Here is a 20933-nt window from a genome sequence, read left to right on the forward strand (position 1 = left end):
ACAATAACACTGAATTTCAGATTTGCAAATTTCTCTTCAAAATAACTCACAAATGTTCACATGTAGGGACTACAATCGACCCCATCGCCGTACAATGGCACTGTTCATAGAATTTATCCTGAAACAAAAAATAGCAAAGTAGTAATCAACCATCTTTGAGCTCCTTCCCAACGGGCATCATTGAGACATTGTTCTACTGCCTCAGTTCCACCTCCATGTGGTATATTAGTATCTAAACTCTCAGTGTTAAGTGTTACTAAATACACCTCTTCTTTCAACTTGCTAATGTCTTTCAACTTTTGTAAAAAAAAAAAAAAATACATTGTATCTAAAAAAAAAAGACCTTTGATTCTTGACATGAGGTAAAATCACTAGGGGGTGCCAAAAAGCATTTGTAATCGCTTATCCTACACATCAGGCTGGTGCTTCTTTTAGAAGTAAACCACATCACTGGGGAGGGCACCCCCAGTGATTGTATTTTTCCCTCTCTTTAATCCCCTCTCAACTTCCAATATGGCTTGAAAACAATTAAGTATATTTAAATATATGTATTTGATATGCCTCTAAGCACAAACTAAAAACGGTAAGCAAGATGCATTATCAGATTAGAGGCTTGTGTTGCAAGGATTACTTTATTTGCATTTTTCATTCAATCAAAATAAGTTTTACAAAACAAATATTCCTGTTTTTGTGCAAGTAGTTTGACTTTGCTACAGCCTTTTTAAATCTTCTTCCCAGAATCTTACACCTGATTGGTGTGCTGGATTGGTTTTGCATGAAACATTTGTTGCTTTTTTACAAAAAACAGACGTGAATTTCTTTTATTATAGATTGACAGAGTGGCTTCTGTAAACCGAGTTAATCCAGACCCACACCCTTCACTACAGCTATCCCACAGAGATCCAGAGCTTTCAAAAAAAGATGCTTACACATCAATGGAGGCTTATGAACAACTTCTGAACAAGAGAAGATCTGAAGAGGACAGACATCGCAGGGTAAAAGTTCAAGTTCAAACACAAGAGCAACATAACAGAAGAGCAGAGGAGGAATTAGCTATGCAGAATAGAGTGTCTGGAAGAAGAGACAGAGACCTGGAGATGTTGGATAGACCTCATCATATTGCTGCTAATGTTGAGTATGAAAGAAGGCCTCTCAGATTCAGCCTGGCTCCTGCTCCTGAAGACTCTTACAGTAGATTCAAATATGAAATAGATGCGCAAGACAGAAGGCACAATCCACATAACAATCCTTCTGAAAGGTACAGTATAACGAGCAATAAAACAACAATTTTTATAGTACTTTTTTCTGCAATTAAAGTTTGGGCACAAAACATGGCCTTGCTCACCCACAGGGCCAATATGCACCCAGAACCACTGGTGTAGTAGAACAGATGTTTTATAATTTATTACACAGAGGTGATTGAAAACCCTTTCACTTATCAATAATTGGAAAACGGGTGGATATATGGTCCCTACAGGTGTTCTTTTAACTTGCCATGGTTCTTTAAGAAATGTATTATAGTATAACTAGTTTACAGAAGACATAAGGAAGTGTCTCTTGTAAGAGCGATAAATAGACTTGTATCTGTGTATGAAACACAATACAAGAGCCACAAATAGTTATGTATCTGTATATAACACACAGTACAAGAGCCATAAATAACCTAAATGCTATGAATTAAAATTGGTGTTTAGTGGTGTCAGTTGTGTCACATGACTGGCATTTTTGTATTATAAATAATATGCACTTTTTTGAAACACAAGGATAATGAAAGTTACCTTGGAGTGGTTATTAAACTGCTTGTTGACTCTACTTATATTTATTCATGGAGTTTATTAATCTTGTCTTTGCCTTCTCAGATTGCTGTCACGCCGCCACATTGAAGATAGCTATGAATACCACCCAGAGCAAGCCTCTTATTATCATGTTCAAAAAAACAACAAGTGAGTTGCCAAGTGCAAACAAATTTTAAAGCAAACTGCACCCATAGCAATAAAAAATGCACTTACTTGCCTTTTGTGTACATTTTAGATGAGCTAACACTGAGTTCCAACAAGCCTGATTAAGGCAATTGTTAGAGCACAGTGCATCTTGAATTAAATGCGCATCCATCAAATTGCCACATGTTGCTCATACATATGAGCTGCAGCACATGCTAGTGCTTTATTTAATGAATGCAATTCTACACACATTTTAGCAGTAATTTGTTTCCTTGGCTGTAGTAAATGAGACATATTTGACCAGAGCCATTTTATTGCCGCTTTTTCTTATAGTGATATGACACGAAAAACTACTCCTCAAAATATTAATGTACATTAAAATGTACCTATAGATCATGTTGATAATTTTTTTTGATAGGGCTGCTTTTGTAAGTAATTGTTACTTGAAGTTGCTAAGCCTGACTGTTTTGCTAACCTGATGCTTCTAATGCTAATGGACTGCTACACAAATATGGCAGCCCTCTCACATGGCGATGTCTATTAAAGGAAACATTAGCCAAATTAACTAAAAGTGTGTGCAATTTTAATTCCGCACAACTTTCCAATATAGTTTCAACATTTTTAGTAACTGCTTTTTTAAGCAGTATCCTTTCATTTTTCTGCACTGCTTGTCCTGAATACATTTACAGTTAAAACAAAGTATCAGTATCAACTCTTCTCTAGCCAAGGGTTTATAAAGTATTAATAGCTTAGTCTACTATTGAAAACTTGGTTCCAGCCAAAATAATGCTTAATATAAATACACAGGCTTTGTACTTTTTTCTTTTAGTATTAAAATTTTTTTTATTTGATTCCCATAGTAATACAGGTATGGGACCCGTTATCCAGAATGCTCGGGACCAAGGGTATTCAGGATAAGGGATCTCCGTACCTTAAGTCTACTAAAAAATCAATATAACATTAATTAAACCCAATAGGATTGTTGTGCATCCAATATGGATTAATTATATCTTAGTTAGGATCAGTTACAAGGTACTGTTTTATTACTACAGAGAAAAAGGAAATCAGTTTCAAAATTCTGAATTATTTTATAAAAATGGAGTCTATGGGAGACAGGCTTTCAGTAATTTGGAGCTTTCTGGATAACGGGTTTCCGGATAAGGGATCCCATACCTGTATAGTAATACTCCCACGTCTGAGTGTAGATTGTTCAAAACAGCATATTCCTTAGAGATAAACTAAGTTTAGGATGTGTTTCTGAATTCAGTGAAATCCCAAACAGATAACATCTGGGCAAATTGTTTGTTTAAACATAACTAAATCCCTAATATTTCCCTAATGATTTTCACCTTAATAATCCGGGTCAGTGAAGAAGCAATTTTTGTTTACAAATCAACAATTCAAAAATTGGTTTTGTTGCATCCATAAGCAACTAGATAGGGAATTTTCATAACATTTTGGCTAAAAGAGATGGTGCATAATCCCTATGAGAGCAAGCAGTATTGCTAGCCCTAATGCATAAGCATAAATAAGTTTGTTCTAGTATGTGTAACTGAACATTTACAGGAACATCAAGTGAATAAGTACACCAACAAAAATCTCTGCTAAACATCTCATTGTATTATGCATATAAGATCTTACAAAGAAATGAGAGAACCAGAACCCCCCATAGACTACGAAGATGATTTTAGAGAACCAAGAAGTCAAAGACCAGTCACATCCATTGCAAAGGCCAGGTAAGGATTGTCAAATTGAAACCACGTTTTTTTTTTTTTATAAGAAATACTTAAAACACTGTAGGTTAAAGTAATTGTATGTGCATAATAATAAAAATACCATATGTTGAATATCCAAATCACAAATAGTTAAAAATACTTAAGGTTAAATAGCTTAATACTGTAGTCTTATATTAGCTTTAGATGCTTATGCAAAGTAAAGTGCATATAAATTTAGTTAGGAAAAATGTTGTCCAGTCTCATCCCAAGTGAACCCCCTAGCTGTTATACATAAGTGTTCTGGTTTTGTCTGTGACTTGTTTTAATATATGTGGGAGTTTCTGCTTATGTACTGCTTTCTACTGCCTTTTGGTCAGTGCTAAACTTATTGAAAAGGTATTTAATCTAACTAATTTGTTAAAGGGGCTATTCACCTTAAATGTAACTTATGTTGTTGTAGAGCTTGATATTCTGAGACAATTTGCAATTGGTGTTTTTTCCCTCTGGTTTTTGAATTATTTAATATTTTGTTTAGCGGCTCTCCAGTTTGGGTTTTCAGCAGAGATCTGGTTGCTAAGATTCAAATTACTCTAGCAACCATTCATTGGCTTAACTGAATGCACATAGAGTGCACTATGCATAGGAGAGACATGGATTAGAATGATAAGTAATAAAAAGAAGCAATAACAATAAGATTGTAGCCTTACAGAGCAGTAAGATTTGGGTGCTGGGATCACCGATCCCCTTTTGAAAGCTGTGAAGAGGCAGAAGAAAAAGGCAAATACTTCAAAAACTGTAAGAAATTAAAAATGAAGATAAAAGTTGCTAAGAATTGGTAATTCTGTATCATACTAGAAGTTAACCCCCACCACAGTCTGGTGCTAATGTTAAGGTAGCCATACATGGGTAGATTTAAGTTGCCTATTCAGGTCCTTCAAACCAGTTTGGCTGACCTTTTAGTGTATGGCTAGCTTTACTGTGAGCAGAATATATGTTGGCATTTAGTACCTAATACAGATCATAAATCTCTAAAACGTTTCCATATAGCTCTAGGTTATTCATGAGTTTTATATGCTGCTCTCTGATGCTGCACAGAAGAAAATATTTGATTTATATTTGATCTTTTTGTTTGGTAGAGTGAAAACTGAGAACAACACAGTTCAGAACATTGAGCGTTCAAAATCAGCAAAAATTAAAGAGGAAAACTTTTCAACTGGTCTTTTTTTGGGTATGAGCAGCATTTGTTACATTTTCTGAAGCTTACAATTGCATCTTCAGTCATACATAAGAACTTGTACATGTATTATGTAAAAAGTATTGATAATCTCCCTGACACATTGTGGAAGGTAACATGAATCATACACTCCAGCTACTCTCTGCACACTGTTTGTGACTTCTGCAGTTTAACTGAACTTTATTAATACTGTTAATATGTCGCTTAAGAGCTCTCTAACACCTAGCACTCTAACTCCTATCGTCAGCCAGTCTATTAAAGGAGAACTAAACCCTAAAAATGAATGACAAGGAATGCTATAAATATTTTATATACTGAATGAACTACACAAGCCCAAAGTTTCCCTATCTCTGTAACAGTAATGATCCAATTCAGTCATAGTTTTCACAGGAGATCCCTATCTTGGATTCTGTTAGAATTGTCTCACTGTGCTCTGAGCATGTGCTCCTTTAATTAACATCAGCTATCTCCTGGTTAAACCACTTTGGTGTTTAACATTGACAGATGTAGCCTTCTGACTTATACCCTACTGTTAGGTGGTTCAGATAAAGATGAAACCCAACAGAGAAGAAAGGAACGTTACCGGCAAGAGTTGATGGAGCAGATGGCTGAGCAGCAAAGGAACAAGAGACGGTAGGTGCTGGTTTGTTCCCACCACTTTTGTTATATTTTACACAAATTCATTTTGGTCAGTTAGTATAAGGGAAGAAATAAGTATGGTTGTAGGTTTCATTCAAACCAGAGTGCCTGCTAACAATGTTTCCTCTCACACTTCAAAAACACACAGGTTAATTGGTTCAAAGTGACCATAGTGTGTGCAAAAGTGATAGGGACCTTAGAATGGTAGCTCCTCTGAAGTGAGGCAAGAACTCATGTGAGTGATATATAATTTGCTTAATGCACTTCAGAATATGTGGCAGCTGTATCAATAAAGGATATTAATAATAAAACTGTCTCCATGTTTGTGTTTTGCAGAGAAAAGGAGCTTGAACTTAAAGTTGCAGCATCAGGAGCAATAGATCCAGAGAAACAGGTAAATCGGTTCTCTGGGTAGTTTAAGTATATCTTGCATATTCTGTAATTAACTGATTATACTAAACTGAAGCAGTCTAAATGAAGTTAGGACTGCATTGGGATCTTTAACTCATAATAAATACACTATGGGGCCATTTACTAATGCTCAGATTTTTTACCCATGATTTGGATTTTTTTAGCTCTAAAAGTCGCAAAAAAAAAGTAGCACATTTTTTGAGATTTTTAGTGTGCAACTAAACCGATAAAATCTGAATCTTATCATTTGCAAGCTAAAACATGTTGAGATCATGTAGAAGTCAGTGGCAAATGTCCCTTCCCTGGAGGATCCTTCTTTTGCTTCAGACATTTTAGTAAATGTCACAGAAAAAAATAAGAAATGTTATTTTTAGTAAATTTGCCCCTATGTGTTTGTACATAAATATATTTGTTTGTATTGGTCGGTTTGGGTTTTGTATGGATTTTCTGGATTGTATATTCAACTGTAATCTTTATGTTTTGTTAATTCTTTTATATATGCTTCCTTTAGCTAAATGAAGAGGAGGTAATTTGTTTTCATCGCTAGAGTTTCTCTTTTTTTTTTCCAGAGTTATGACCCAGTTTTCAATGGCTTCTTATACTTCTTTCCTAAACTGCATGCAACTACAGTTTGCTTAGTTTAGACACTGCATGTTTCTGTGAGTTAACTTCAACTGAAGTGCACATGAGCCAGATGGGTGAGACAGTGAGAAAATGTTTCTGCATGTGCAAGGGCAACATTCCCTTTTCTAGTATGTTGCTTGAGACTGATGACAAAGCTATAAAATAGAATGAACCGATCAGCTTAAAGACTTTCTCACTGTACAGCCCATTTGCTTTTTGTTTTCACACATTGCCGGATACAAAAAAAGAATGTAAGGGACACAGGAGCATGGTGCCACTACAAGTATCAAGTCATTGTCAGTAGCATTTTAAGTTTATACATAGTTAAATGCTGGCAGGGATAGAGCAATGAAAGGTTAGCCTATGGAGGGTTATATGCAGATGTTTTGTTACCCATCTGCTAGCAGAGAATAATGAGGGAAGCAAAATGTCCTGTGTGCCGTTTCCCTTGGGATATTTGAACAGCTGGACTGACATTGTACATTGTAGACATGGGTGTCCATATTGCACTGATTTGATCCCCCAACCTGTGTATCTAACAATCATATTTTGTATACATAAGTCAAGATCCCTTGCAATTCCAAGTGGGGTTTCAGGCCACTTCCCCCATTTAAATTCTAAAATTTTAAACAGAAAATTTAAAGAGAAACATAATATTTCTGTAATCGTAGATAAATAAAAGACGTTAATTCTAAACTTGTATGAAAAGAGGTTGCACCAGCCAACATGGCAGACAAGACACTCTAAAAGTCGGCATACACGCACCGATATTATAGTATGAAACGAAGCGTACGATGCGTGTATGGTGGGAGATGAGGCCTTGGATATCAGTCACCTCATTGATCAGACAGGACTACAAATTTTGATCATTGAACACTGTAACCTTAATGCTGAATCGTCAGATAGGGGTAAATAATTCCTTTGTTTTTATCTGCATAGCTGGCGAATGAACTTTTAACGTTAGTAGAGTGGACAAACAATCTTTCCTGCGACCAATAGTCGTAATTGTAGCGTCTATGGCCACCTTATGGTGCATCGTATTGGAGTGAGCATCAGTTATGATATTACAACCAAACTAATTGGTTGGAAGTTTGCAGCAATACCTATCAATCACTAGGAAGATCTGGGCCCATCACCCAGGCAAAAGAAAATGTACTCGTATTATTTACCCTTGCTGCAGGCACACCTAACCCCAGCTGGCAGCTGGTCTAGAATGCACTCTCACTGACTTGTATCTTGTTGACCTATCTCACAGACCAAACATAAATATTCTGTAAATCTTTTCTGCACTATTTTTTTTAATAGTCTGCATTAATATGTTTAATACAGGAACATTAATATTTCTTAATTGTTCTGTTGCAGCCAGACAGATTACGCCAGTTTGGGGCAATAAATCGTCATCAAGAATTGGCGGATCGAAATGTCCCTTACCGTCCTGGTGCTGTCCTTGAACATGAGAAGACAGGAAGGAGAAGTGATCCAAAGCCTGCACTGGAGGAGAGAGTTCCTCCCGAACGACCCAGAGTAGCTTTTCAAACCCCTGTTCCAGAAGTAGCTGACAGCAGAAGTAACATTTCTGGAGTTCCAGCCCTGCCAAATGAAGAATATCACAGGGGACTTGCTAGTACATTTGGTGATATAGTTGCTCCCAGGTATCTGTTAAGACTGGCATAGTTCTCACTTAATTCTACAGTGATAATAAGGCCACTGAAATATATTTCATGTCAAATGTATAGATGTGATGTATATGTAGGTGTGTCTGAGTAACGAGATAAGGTTTGTTCATCCAAGTTTGCTTGTCGTCAGCAACTTATTATTTGCTACTATTGTACTATTTGCTTACCTCTTTATGTTATGATGTGTAGCTACCACAGTTTTTATTCACCAAAGCCATAATAATAAGGGGCTGATGATTTTAACAGGATACTAGGCCCTTAAAGGGATACTGACACCAAAAATGAAAGTGTTTTTTTTTTTTTAAATATATCATAAATGATAAAATTGTCTTTGCACAAGCTTTATTGGCCAATGCTTTTATATTACATCTCTGATCCCCAAAGTTCCTGCCATATTTGTGTAGCTGTAGTCCAGTAGCCTTAAAAGCTATAACTGACAGGTTAAGAAGGGACAGTCAGGTTGGCAGAACAGTCAGGTTTAGGAACTTTATGTAACAATTACTTATAGAAGCAGCCCTGTTGGTGAAAAATGATCAACACAACCTATAAGTAACTTTTTATGTACATTAATATTTTGAAAAGTAGTTTTTTTGTGTCAGTATCACTTTAAAGCACAGTATTCTGTGGTGTCATTTTAGCATTTTTTCTGCTACGCTGCCTGCTGCATGCTGTAGTTTTCTATATGTCTTTTTCCAGCCTCTTTGGTCATATCTGCTATCGTCTGCATTTTCAGGTGTCTTCTTCCATATACTCTTGCTTCTACTACTTTCTTGATTAGTTGTTTTTAGTTTTAGTTGTACTTTTTCTTTCTGAAGTTTTCTGTCTTTCCTTTTTACCTCACCTTTTTTCCTTATATTTCTTTCATTAATAATTTCTAAAGCCTGTCCAAAGCCATCACTAAAATAAGTCTCTTAATACCTGTATTGCCCAGCACTGTAATCATATAAAAAAAATGGTGCCTTTAAACTCTCCAGTATATATTAATGGCCTGTTCCCTTGTGAAGAGAAGTACTGGCCTAGGGTCCTAGGTTGGAGATTAGAGTTAATGGAGGGGGGTACTTAAATAGATTTACACTCCTCGGTGTATATGAGGTTCATTTTCCTTTATTTTCCAGCTTACTAAGAAAAAGTACTTTGAATGCAGAATAATGAAAAAGGATTTGATAGAGGTTTAGGGATTGTTATTCTCTGCTATAAAATAACTATTTTTTATATTATTTTTGAAGAATTGCTGCTGTTCCTCCTCCTCAAGCACCAGTGTTGACGGAAAACTATAGAACACCTTATGATGATGCCTATTACTTTTATGGGGCCAGGAATCCTTTAGATCCAAGCATTGCTTACTGTAAGTATTGTTTGTTTTCTATCAAATTCTTATGTGTGGCTAAAGGTGGTCATACACATTCAGATTTTTGTTTTTCTTCTGGCAAACGTTTGAATAGAGATCGTATGTTTAAATGCAACAATCCAAAACTAACATTCAGACTGAAATTGTAGGATAAAGTCCTAAAAATAACAAATTGGAGGATGTTCTGAACATGAAATAGTTGGCAGACACCAATTGTACGAAAGTGACTTTCATTGTAGGTCCCCCAAGGATATTATTAGATACACAATACATGAACAGATTTTATTGTTTTCGACTGAAATTTTTTAACCTGACCGTTCGCCTAAACGACCGATCGCCATGGTACGAAAATCATCAAGACGATAATTCGGAAGCCCACACATGGTCCAAAAACTGGATGAAACTACATTTTGTCCAATTTTATCGGTGCATGTATGGTTAGCTTTATTTGGTTCTTTTGCACTTTTTGGGGTAATTAATTTAACTACTGATATTATGCATTGTAATCTGGAGCCACTAGAGTGAGTGCCAGCTAAAACAATGCTGATAAACACCACTGCATCTATTATAGCTGGGAAGCTCTTGAGTTCTATACTTGCATTTCTGGCCTGTAGCCATAAAAGTGATGGATGATACTGGATGCTACACAGGTATTGGTTGTTTCTGCAGTCTGGCAAACGCTATGAGCCATCGGAGGGCATTAGCAGGGGTATTATGGGGGTTGTACTTTAGGGACAGTATTAGTAAAGGTGTTTTAAATCCTTAATGGAACTATAAAAATGAATATAGCACTTATAGGGGTAATGGCTATCCTTTTTGGGCATGTGTCTGTTTTTCTTTATAGGAACTATGCTACTCCAGTATGTTATCATTCTAGAACATATTTCTAAAATTACAGTATCTTAAAAGTTTTATACAGTTATGCAGTGCTATTTGCATTACTAAAACGTCAGTGGGGGTCATTCATAAAGTTCAAGCAGTGCATATTTTTTTCGCAAATGGTTGTTTGAAAGTTTTCCCATAAAAGCCTCGCGAGTCTTTTTCTGCGATCTCCCAAAATCATGCCGCCACGTGTGCCATCCCACCGGCGACTTACATTGCCGCCGGTGGGATGGCAGGTGAAGGCAACTCGGGGAGATTAGTCGCCCGCGAACAGGGAGATTTGTCACGGGCGACTAATCTCCCCGTGTGCCAGAGCCCTTAGTGATTTGCAAATATGTATGCGATAATATGGAAACGAATGTGATGGATGTCCGTACTTGATATTTACTGACCTGTACAACTTTTCCTTGTGTTTATGTAATTTATCTAGCACTCACATGTGGTCACAATTCTAAGTAACCTTAAATAACTCTATATTCAATAGTAGGGCTTTATCCATTATATAATGAGTCAGTGTTTAGTCTTCTTCTCATGTAACGGTCAGTTTGTTGCACTTCCATTCATAGACATTGTTTTAACAGATGCACACAGGCTTGAGCAGACAGCAATTACATTACTTTTCTTTGGCCAGTATAGGTGCTCGTTATCTTATTTAGTAAAATAATAATCACACTCAAATTAAAGTAGCAGGAACCTATACAAACAGAATTTCGTTATTTTCTTTTAATAGATCCTCCAGGTGCTGTGGGCCTCCAGCCTGTACAAGGAGTCAGCATACCTGTCACGCAAATCCTACAAAATCAATCAGAAGATCAGTTTTAGTAAGTACTGCATCGACTAAATGATGTGATGATTAGAGGGATTCATTACATCAATGCAATAGATCATCCCTTTGCTCAATTTATGAACATAGCATGCAATGCATTTTGCAGTGACTCCAAATGCATTTAAGTCAATGGGTGTTTTTCTGCAGCCACTTTTCTTGATGACATTTTTGTCTTGACGACTTTTTTATGTTGGCAAATTTTTTTTGGTGGCAAATTTTTCGTTGCAAATCCATGTCTGGCGAAAAAAATTGCTGATCATTACCATTGCATTTACATACAAGTTTTCTCTAGATTGGACCATATTACCAATAATATTGTTACAGCACATGGGTTAGTGATCCCCCTAGGTGCTGCATGTCCAGGCAAGACATACTAATGCAAATATTGCTAGACAAATACCAACACTGGCAGGGCCAAGGGAATGTTTCTTATATTCAGACAAGAAAAAACAGGAGCTGCCATGTTTCCTGTCGACAATTAACTAAAAAGCACTTACACACGTGCTTCAAGCTGCTGCTATAGCAAGCAACAGGTAACAGGCAAGTTACCAAGCTACTGAAACCTATGTGCCCTATTTGCCAGCACCTTTAACATGTAGATTGTAATGTATATGTATTCCTGAGCTTGTGATGCCTTTCCACCTTCAAAATGGACATTAACACAGCAAAATGACTTTGTATGCATTTAAATATAATGCAAAGTACTTCCTGAGTATTTTGTTCTGACCTAGTTGGATAACTGTGATATCCATATGTATCATACTTAACTTGTTGTCTTGTATATTGTTAGATTTATATATTTTGTATTATAGTGTTAATAAGCAGGGTGCAGCTGGTGGAAGGGGAACTAGTTTAGGGTTTCTACCTGAAGAAAAACCAAGACAGTCCAAAGCAGCAGCTATGTCTTACCAAGAAGAGCTGGAACGACAGGTACTAAATTTGTTTTGTTGATATTATTACTTGTTTTGTCACTTTTTTTTCTTAAATAAACTAGAAAATATGGAAATGTTACAATATATTGTGTATTTTTCAGATCCTGGAAAAGAATGAAAAACGCAGAAAAGAGAAAGAAGAACATGAGAGATATGAGGCTAAATTGGATGCAGAAATGAGAAATTACAATCCCTGGGGTAAAGGAGGTGGAGGTGCCCCTCTTAAAGATGCTAAAGGAAATCTGATAAGTAAGCAAATCACCCTCTCCTTTAAGCCTTCTCTCTCTACACAGACTCTCATTAACTAAAGGTGGCCATACAGGGACAGATTTCAGCCGCAGATTTGTGTACTTCAGACGATTTGGCAGCTTATCTGCCGTGTGTGGGCATTCCTGACCAATATTTGGCCTAAAATTGGGCAGATCTCGATCCGGCAGATTTGATGCGGTCCTCTGTCTAACTGCCCATGTAACCACCGTCTTAATTTGATTTTTTTGGCCCTAGGGCCAAATGATCGAATCAGCCTGATATCACTCACCGCAGGTGAGAATATCAGGAGTAGATCCACTCATTCGGTGACCTCGCCAGATGAGCGAATTGGACCATGTACGGCCACCTTTGGTCACACAAATAGATGGCCGCTTTCTGCTGGCATGAACAATTGCATATACAGAAGCTCAGGCCCAGGCTGGGACTCAAAATAGACCTTGGCATTTCAAGTACAAAGAGGCCCCCCACCAGCCCAATAAATAGTGACAGTTTATAGCATCTTACAGCAGCCACTCTGGCATTTGTCAGAACCCACAGATTGCCAGTCCATGGCTGTATGAATATTTTGATCTCTTAGAGCAGTAGCTGGAATCCCCTTCTCACGGGAAAGTGTTTGGAAAATGTGGTAATGTAATGACTAAATTGGCCAACTTGGCCAGCATGTGTAGTTTGTTTTATTCACAAAATGCCCCATAGAGAAATGTGGGGGAGAGGGGCGAGTGGGTCCAGCATTGCTGATATTTTAATTGGACTCTTTGCCGCTGCTTGTCAGCTAAGTCATCATTACAATACCTTATATGATAAAGTTATTACTTAATGTGCCATTCTGGGCTGTCTTTTTCAATTTTTGGTGAAATTTGTGTCTTTCACCTTGCCTTGTGCCGAGCCCTGCTTGGAGTTGATACTTAATGTAAAAAACGTGAAGCTCTTTCTCCTATTTCCTAAGCATAGAAGTCCAGGTGATACATTCAGTCTGAGAGCAAGTTTAGATAAAATAATGGTAATTGATAATGATAATTCTTATGATATACCTTACATTTATGCAAGCTAAATCACAATGTTCATAAGAACCAAAATCATAAACATCTCTTATCCTGTGCTGCAGCGGACTTAAAAAAGATGCACAAACAGAATGAAGACGGGTACCAGAACCCAGAAGCAAGGCCCATCGAAGACAAGCGAACTGTTGTTGCTGTTGAACAGAGCTTAGCTGATAATACAGGGACTGCAAGCAAAATATCTGGTAAAAATAGAATAAATTATGTTATTTAAGTTGTTTAAGGTAACATATATTTTCTGCTCTGTAGCTGTATTTAGATTCTGAACTCGCATGAAAAATGCACATCACCAGAGATTAACTTTGTAGTTGAGGAAGTTTGGCAAGTAAGCTTTTTATTTGTCCACAATTTAAAGGCTAGATTTATAAAAATGTGAGTTTAATTCATAAAAACTCATCCATGTTCTATTCATTCCTATGGGATTTTTAGAAGCATAAAATGGTGAGTTTTAACTTTCACCCATTGATAAATATGAACATGAACAATAATAGAACATGGATAAGTTTTTATGAATTAACCTCTAAACTCACATTTTGATAAATCTGCCCCTAAATGTATGTTTCTGTTCCTTCAGATGGCAGGGGGGAATATTATGACAGATTGTCAGACAGTATGCAGAGACACTCAGGTATGCAGGCTTTCTGTCATTTTGCCAAGGGGGTGTGAGAATTACTATATTTTTATTATTACAGTTTAGGGGTGATTAATTGCTGAAAAATGTTGATGTCACTGTTCCTTTAAGGCAGTGCTGTCCAACTGGCGGCCCGCGACCCCCCTCTGTGTGGCCCCCCACCTGTCTGGCTGCTTTGATGGCTTTCCTTTGAGTAAGCATTAAATAGTATCAGTACTGAGATTAACTGGCCCCCTGCATGGTTCTCACCTCAGATTCAGGCTGTAATCCCTCTGTATTGTTTAAAAATGTAATCCCCTGTGTTTTTCACACCTTTTAATTTCTGCATTGTTCACCCCCTGCAGTGTTCACACCTCAGGCTCAGACTGTAATCACTCCCATTGTTCACTTCTTCACACCTCAGACATAGGTACTGTAGGCAGAGTATGGCACATACAGCCAGCATAGGGCAGGTAGAGTATGGCACACACAGGCAGCATAGGTCGGGGAGGGTATGGCACACACAGGAAGGGTAGGGCAGGCAGAGTATGGCACACACAGTCAGGGTAGGGCAGGCAGAGTATGGCACACGCAGGCAGCATAGGGCAGGCAGAGTATGGCACACACAGGCAGCATAGGGCAGGCAGAGTATGGCACACACAGTCAGGGTAGGGCAGGCAGAGTATGGCACACACAGGCAGGGTAGGGCAGGCAGAGTATGGCACACACAGGCAGCATAGGGAAGGCAGAGTATGGCACACACAGGCAGGGTAGGACAGGCAGAGTATGGCACACACAGACAGCATAGGACACGCAGAGTGCTGCCTGTGTGTGCCATACTCTGCCTGTGTGTGCCATACTCTGCCTATCCTATGCTGCCTGTGGGAGGTGAACCTGGCAGGGGTTTGTTGTGGGAGTTTGTTAACAGTTGGAAATAGCCATTAAATGGTCCCAAAGGTGTGTAATTATGTACTGGGGGTTGCTGTGCTATCCACAGGGGAGGAGAAGGCATATGGAATTTAAGGGTATATCTTAATATGACATAATTCTTTCACATATGAATGATGGTTGATATCCCCACAGTAAGGACCAAGCATTTGTGATTTTGCTGTGCTACCACCATTGTGATAAAATAGGTGTGGTTTGAAGTGGGTGTGGTTTCAAAAAGGGGAGTGGTCAAAACTGGCTTCCATTAGCGGCCCTCCACCATGTATGCTAGAGAAATTCCGGCCCTCGGCACCGTAGAAGTTGGACAGCACTGCTTTAAGGAATAGTCTTCCAAATTATGGAAAGATCCCTTATGCTGAAAACATAAGTTCTAAGCATTCAGATAATAAATCCTTTACTTGGGATAGATCAGAATTCAGTTTAGACAGACCAATTGCAATTCAAGCAAGATTAGATAAGAAAGATGCCAGCATTAAACCAGTGAATAATATGGTAAAGGTAGGAAAGCACTTTTCATCAAAAAACCTGAGGCATGAATTTGTGCTGCTTAGTGTGAGAGGAAATAGAAAAGCTTTCTTTTTTTTTTCTACTAATTGTGTCCATTATTTACTCTGCCACTGCCAGGTTTTTCTTTTGCCAGTAACAACCCATTTGCAAGAGGCAACGTGTTTTCTGAGCCTCCCTCAGAGCAGCAGGTACATCAGCAGGAATCTTATAAGAACTTCCTACGCCTGCAGGTAAGGGGATCTCTCCCAAGGTCTTCATCATAAACCAGAGCACAGTATGTCAGTGCTTGGCTAGTGGAGTGTTCTGTCCTAATAAATGAACATTGTTATTGTTCTTAAGATCTAAGAATGATATATTATTTTACTGTGCTGTTTTTGCTCACAAAATAAAATGTTTAAGTCCAATTAAAGGAAAACGATACCTCCCAGAATGAATACCAACAAATAGTTTATATTATATTAAGTGACCTATTAAAGAATCTCGCCAAACTGGAAAATATATATATAAGTCCACACGACAGCACCACACTCCGAAAGTTGCTGCAATGTAGCTGCCCCTGTGCACGGAATACCAAATAGATACCAAATCAAACACAACCAGCACCAAGGGTCTTGTGGTTCAAACAAATATTAGTGTATTATAATTGCATGTACAACCGACGTTTCGGTCCCTTTTGGGACCTTTTTCAAGGTGCAATTACATACAACAACTGTGTTTAAATAGCCTCCTCCCATGAATCCAGGGAGTACCAGTGACATCATATGCACATTAACCCCTAGTGACCATTAACCCCCGATATCATGTAAGTATTAATAATCAATGCTTTCCTGATACAAAAAAAGTGCATTAGTTTTCCACATTAAATACATTGCATTTAAGTATCACACCATAATCCAACGTGCAACAATGTTAAAAATATCTCCACTACTGTGGACAATTTGAAAGTGCAACATTGTAAAAAAAATCCTCCATCTCTGTGAGTGATCTAAAGTGCAATTATTTTAAAACATTATAAAAAATTATAAAAAATTCTCCATCTCTGTGAGTGATCTAAAGTGCAATTTTTTTGTTTAAAAACAAATTGTAACCATACATTATCTCTCATGTCAAAAATCTGAGGCCTCCTATAATGTTAACCCATAAGTTTCCAAGTGTCAAAAAATTTTTTACTTTGTATATCAAAATACATTACATATCACTGCTAATTGTAGTGGAGATATTTTTAACATTGTTGCACGTTGGATTATGGTGTGATACTTAAATGCAATGTATTTAATGTGGAAAACTAATGCACTTTTTTTGTATCAGGAAAGCATTGATTATTAATACTTACATGATATCGGGGGTTAATGGTCACTAGGGGTTAATGTGCATATGATGTCACTGGTACTCCCTGGATTCATGGGAGGAGGCTATTTAAACACAGTTGTTGTATGTAATTGTACCTTGAAAAAGGTCCCAAAAGGGACCGAAACGTCGGTTGTACATGCAATTATAATACACTAATATTTGTTTGAACCACAAGACCCTTGGTGCTGGTTGTGTTTGATTTGGTATATATATATATATATATATATATATATATATATATATATATATATATAAATATGTGTGTGTAAATATTGCCCTTTTACATCCTTTCCCTTCATCCAGTTAGTTATGGGCTGTGTGAGATCATTTGACAGGAAATAATGCAGCTCTAACTGTAACAGGAAGTAGTGTGGAAGCAAAAGGCAGAACTCTGTCCATTGATTGGCTGATGTGGCCTAGCATGTATGTGTGCCTTGGCTTGTTTGTGTGCACCGTGAATAATATGATCCCAGGAGGCAGCCCTTAAAATGGCAGTTTTCTATTTAGGATTACCCAGTGGCACATACTACTAAAAAAGTATATTTTTATAAAAATGGCTTATTCAGATGAAGCAGGGTTTTACATTTGAGGTTGTTTCTGCAATATATTTTTTATAGAGACCTACTTCGTGGGTTTAGTTTTTTAAAGTTATTAACTCCTTTAAAAATAACACAATATTATTGTGGTTACCCATGGAAATAGTTTGCTAATAAGCTAGTATGATAACAACATACAGAATTATGGTCATGTCATTGTGGTCATTGTTTGACCTTAAGGCCAAGCAATCAGATTTAGTCACACCTGAAGTCCTAATCAAGTATAGAATAAAAGTTTAAAGATGATGACTTCAAGCACGATGCGGGGTTTAAGCCCCAGCAAGGAAAAAACTCATGTTTTCTGCAGAAGCCCTGAAATGTATTTTTATTAACAGAATGTACTTATATTTTTCTGGGCTGTGATGTGGAGATCCTGAAGCAGTGTAGGCAAACCTTTGCACAAAACAAATACTCTCTTAGTACTGAAATGATGATTATGGCACATGGAACAATCTAACCAATACTACAAGTAAAATATATTTTATTCATAGCTTGGCAAGTACGCCATTTTGGTGATCAAAACATCTGCTGCTTTCATCAGTCCACATCCCATTGACATCAGTGGTATGTGACTAAAGTATTTTTTGAAAATGAGCGTGTCTGATCTTAAAGTGCTATAGCACTGTAAGTTGAGAAATTGTTTTACTTGTAGTGATCATTAAAATGCTCCGCAGGGCCAATGTCTTAAAGCAAAAATAGCTGGATTAAAAACCTAAGAAGTCATCTTAAATCTTAAAGTTTCTGATCCTTAAACACTCACATACAGACCCATACTGACCTATCTATACACTCACATACTGACCTATCTATACACTCACATACATAAACCCATACTGACCTATCTATACACTCACATACATAAACCCATACTGACCTATCTATACACTCACATACATAAACCCATACTGACCTATCTATACACTCACATACAGACCTATACTGACCTATCTATACACTCACATACAGACCCATATTGACCTATCTATCCACTCACATACAGACCCATACTAACCTATCTATACACTCACATACAGACCCATACTGACCCATCTATCCACTCACATACAGACCCATACTGACCCATCTATACACTCACATACATAAACCCATACTGACCTATCTATACACTCACATACATAAACCCATACTGACCTATCTATACACTCACATACAGACCCATACTGACCTATCTATCCACTCACATACAGACCCACACTGACCTATCTATACACTCACATACAGACCCATACTGACCTATCTATACACTCACATACAGACCTATACTGACCTATCTATACACTCACATACAGACCCATATTGACCTATCTATCCACTCACATACAGACCTATCTATACACTCACATACAGACATACATCTATCCACTCACATACAGACCCATACTGACATACTGACCCATCTATACACTCACATACATAAACCCATACTGACCTATCTATACACTCACATACATAAACCCATACTGACCTATCTATACACTCACATACAGACCTATACTGACCTATCTATACACTCACATACAGACCCATATTGACCTATCTATCCACTCACATACAGACCCATACTAACCTATCTATACACTCACATACAGACCCATACTGACCCATCTATCCACTCACATACAGACATACTGACCCATCTATACACTCACATACATAAACATACTGACCTATCTATACACTCACATACATAAACCCATACTGACCTATCTATACACTCACATACATAAACCCATACTGACCTATCTATACACTCACATACATAAACCCATACTGACCTATCTATACACTCACATACATAAACCCATACTGACCTATCTATACACTCACATACATAAACCCATACTGACCTATCTATACACTCACATACAGACCTATACTGACCTATCTATACACTCACATACACAAACCCATACTTACCCATCTGTACACTCACATACATAAACTATACATACCAACATCAATACTAACTGTAGATATTAGTATCACAATAGCCTTGGATATTCTGATTGTTCAAGAACTCATCCAAGCCCCTCTTAAAGGCATAAACAGAATCTGCCATCACAAAAGAACTAGGAAGGGCATTCCCCAACCTCACTACCCTCACCGTGAAAAACCACCTACGGTGCTTCAAATAAAAGCTCTGTTTCTCTAAAGGGGGGGGGGGGGCCTCAGGTGTGCTGATCGTTTACTGATGAAGCTGTAAACTCCACAAGGCAGGAACTCATATATTTGATTCAAAAATATACACTTACATCATACAGATTTCTTGTTCCCCTATATGTTTTTTTAAGCTATGGAAATATGTGTATACCTTTATGGTGCTAAAGAAATAAAGGCACAGGAGTGTAAATAAGATCTCTGAATAACATTGTACAGGATTTTGCTGATAATAAAAAATAATAAAAGTCTTTGCTTAACAGATAGAGGAAAAGAGACAAAAGGAGGAGGAAGAGCGAGAACGATTAAGACTTGAGGAAGAAAGAGAAGAAAGGAAGTTGGCTGAGCAGAGGGCTCTGATTCAACGTGAATATGAAGAGGAACAAAATAAGAAAAAGCTAAAGGAGGAAGAGGTGGGCTGAACTGATTCTCTTGGCATCTATTGGATTAAATGCTGTCACCGAAATTACAGTAAGAATGGATTGCATTTTTACTAAATTTCTTTTTAGAACCGACAAAAGAATGAAGAACTGATTCGTCTAGCAGAAGACAGACGAAAAGAAGCAGAGAGGAAACGTAAAGAGGAGGAAGAGAGGGAGGAGGAGGAGGAACGGCGGCGTTATGAACTAGAAAGAGCAGCTAAAGTGTCAGAGGAACACAACAGGGTATAAATAGAATGACAAATGAACACCCCCAATCAAGTACTCTTAGATCACGGACCCAAGGTTTAATAGTTTGGATATGTGTTGCCCATATTTTATTCAGGTAGCCTTGGAGAAGTAGCCACTTACTGCAGAGTCCGCTTCAGTGTTTTAGAGTAGATGGTGCTTTCCAATAAATAATCACTTATTGATGTTACTTCTGATATCAGCACAAGCTCTTAGTAATTTGCTGTACCACCCAGAATGACCGTGCTGCCCATGCTCAATCACCCATATACTGATTATAGAGCTTAGTGTTTCCCAGTGATTATCAAGTTTCTCTGGCAAATTGATACCTGCAGCTTTTTCCTACAAGAGTCTCTGCTAACACTCTTTTATCTGGCTGCAGCCACAGAGGATCCTACAGGCAATTTTGGAAACTTTCCTAGATGACCCTGGCATGCTATCCATTTTTATTTCTTTCTTTTGTTTTTCTTTCACCAAAGAAAATGGGACATCACATTGAGTAAAGTTGTATGTTTCAGAAA

At 37.6% G+C, this 20933-nt stretch overlaps 1 protein-coding gene across 8 annotated transcripts in view; it reads left to right on the forward strand.

Moving 5' to 3' along the window:
* cspp1 (centrosome and spindle pole associated protein 1) overlaps positions 1-20933 on the forward strand; it is a 46353-nt gene that overhangs the window by 14473 nt on the left and 10947 nt on the right. For 6 of the 8 annotated variants that reach the window (XM_031903744.1, XM_031903747.1, XM_031903749.1 and 3 more), the window contains 16 exons: positions 831-1258; positions 1860-1943; positions 3575-3676; positions 4792-4883; positions 5426-5522; positions 5865-5922; positions 7926-8215; positions 9466-9584; positions 11200-11290; positions 12108-12225; positions 12329-12476; positions 13603-13740; positions 14130-14183; positions 15738-15850; positions 20008-20157; positions 20254-20409. In XM_031903744.1, the coding sequence (XP_031759604.1) occupies positions 831-1258; positions 1860-1943; positions 3575-3676; positions 4792-4883; positions 5426-5522; positions 5865-5922; positions 7926-8215; positions 9466-9584; positions 11200-11290; positions 12108-12225; positions 12329-12476; positions 13603-13740; positions 14130-14183; positions 15738-15850; positions 20008-20157; positions 20254-20409 (2238 nt within the window). The remainder of the gene's footprint in view (positions 1-830; positions 1259-1859; positions 1944-3574; positions 3677-4791; positions 4884-5425; positions 5523-5864; positions 5923-7925; positions 8216-9465; positions 9585-11199; positions 11291-12107; positions 12226-12328; positions 12477-13602; positions 13741-14129; positions 14184-15737; positions 15851-20007; positions 20158-20253; positions 20410-20933) is intronic. The other 2 variants (XM_031903750.1, XM_031903751.1) reach the window with 1 other exon arrangement.

The sequence above is a fragment of the Xenopus tropicalis genome, chromosome 6 (assembly GCF_000004195.4).
Source record: "Xenopus tropicalis strain Nigerian chromosome 6, UCB_Xtro_10.0, whole genome shotgun sequence".
NCBI classification, from domain to species: domain Eukaryota; kingdom Metazoa; phylum Chordata; class Amphibia; order Anura; family Pipidae; genus Xenopus; species Xenopus tropicalis.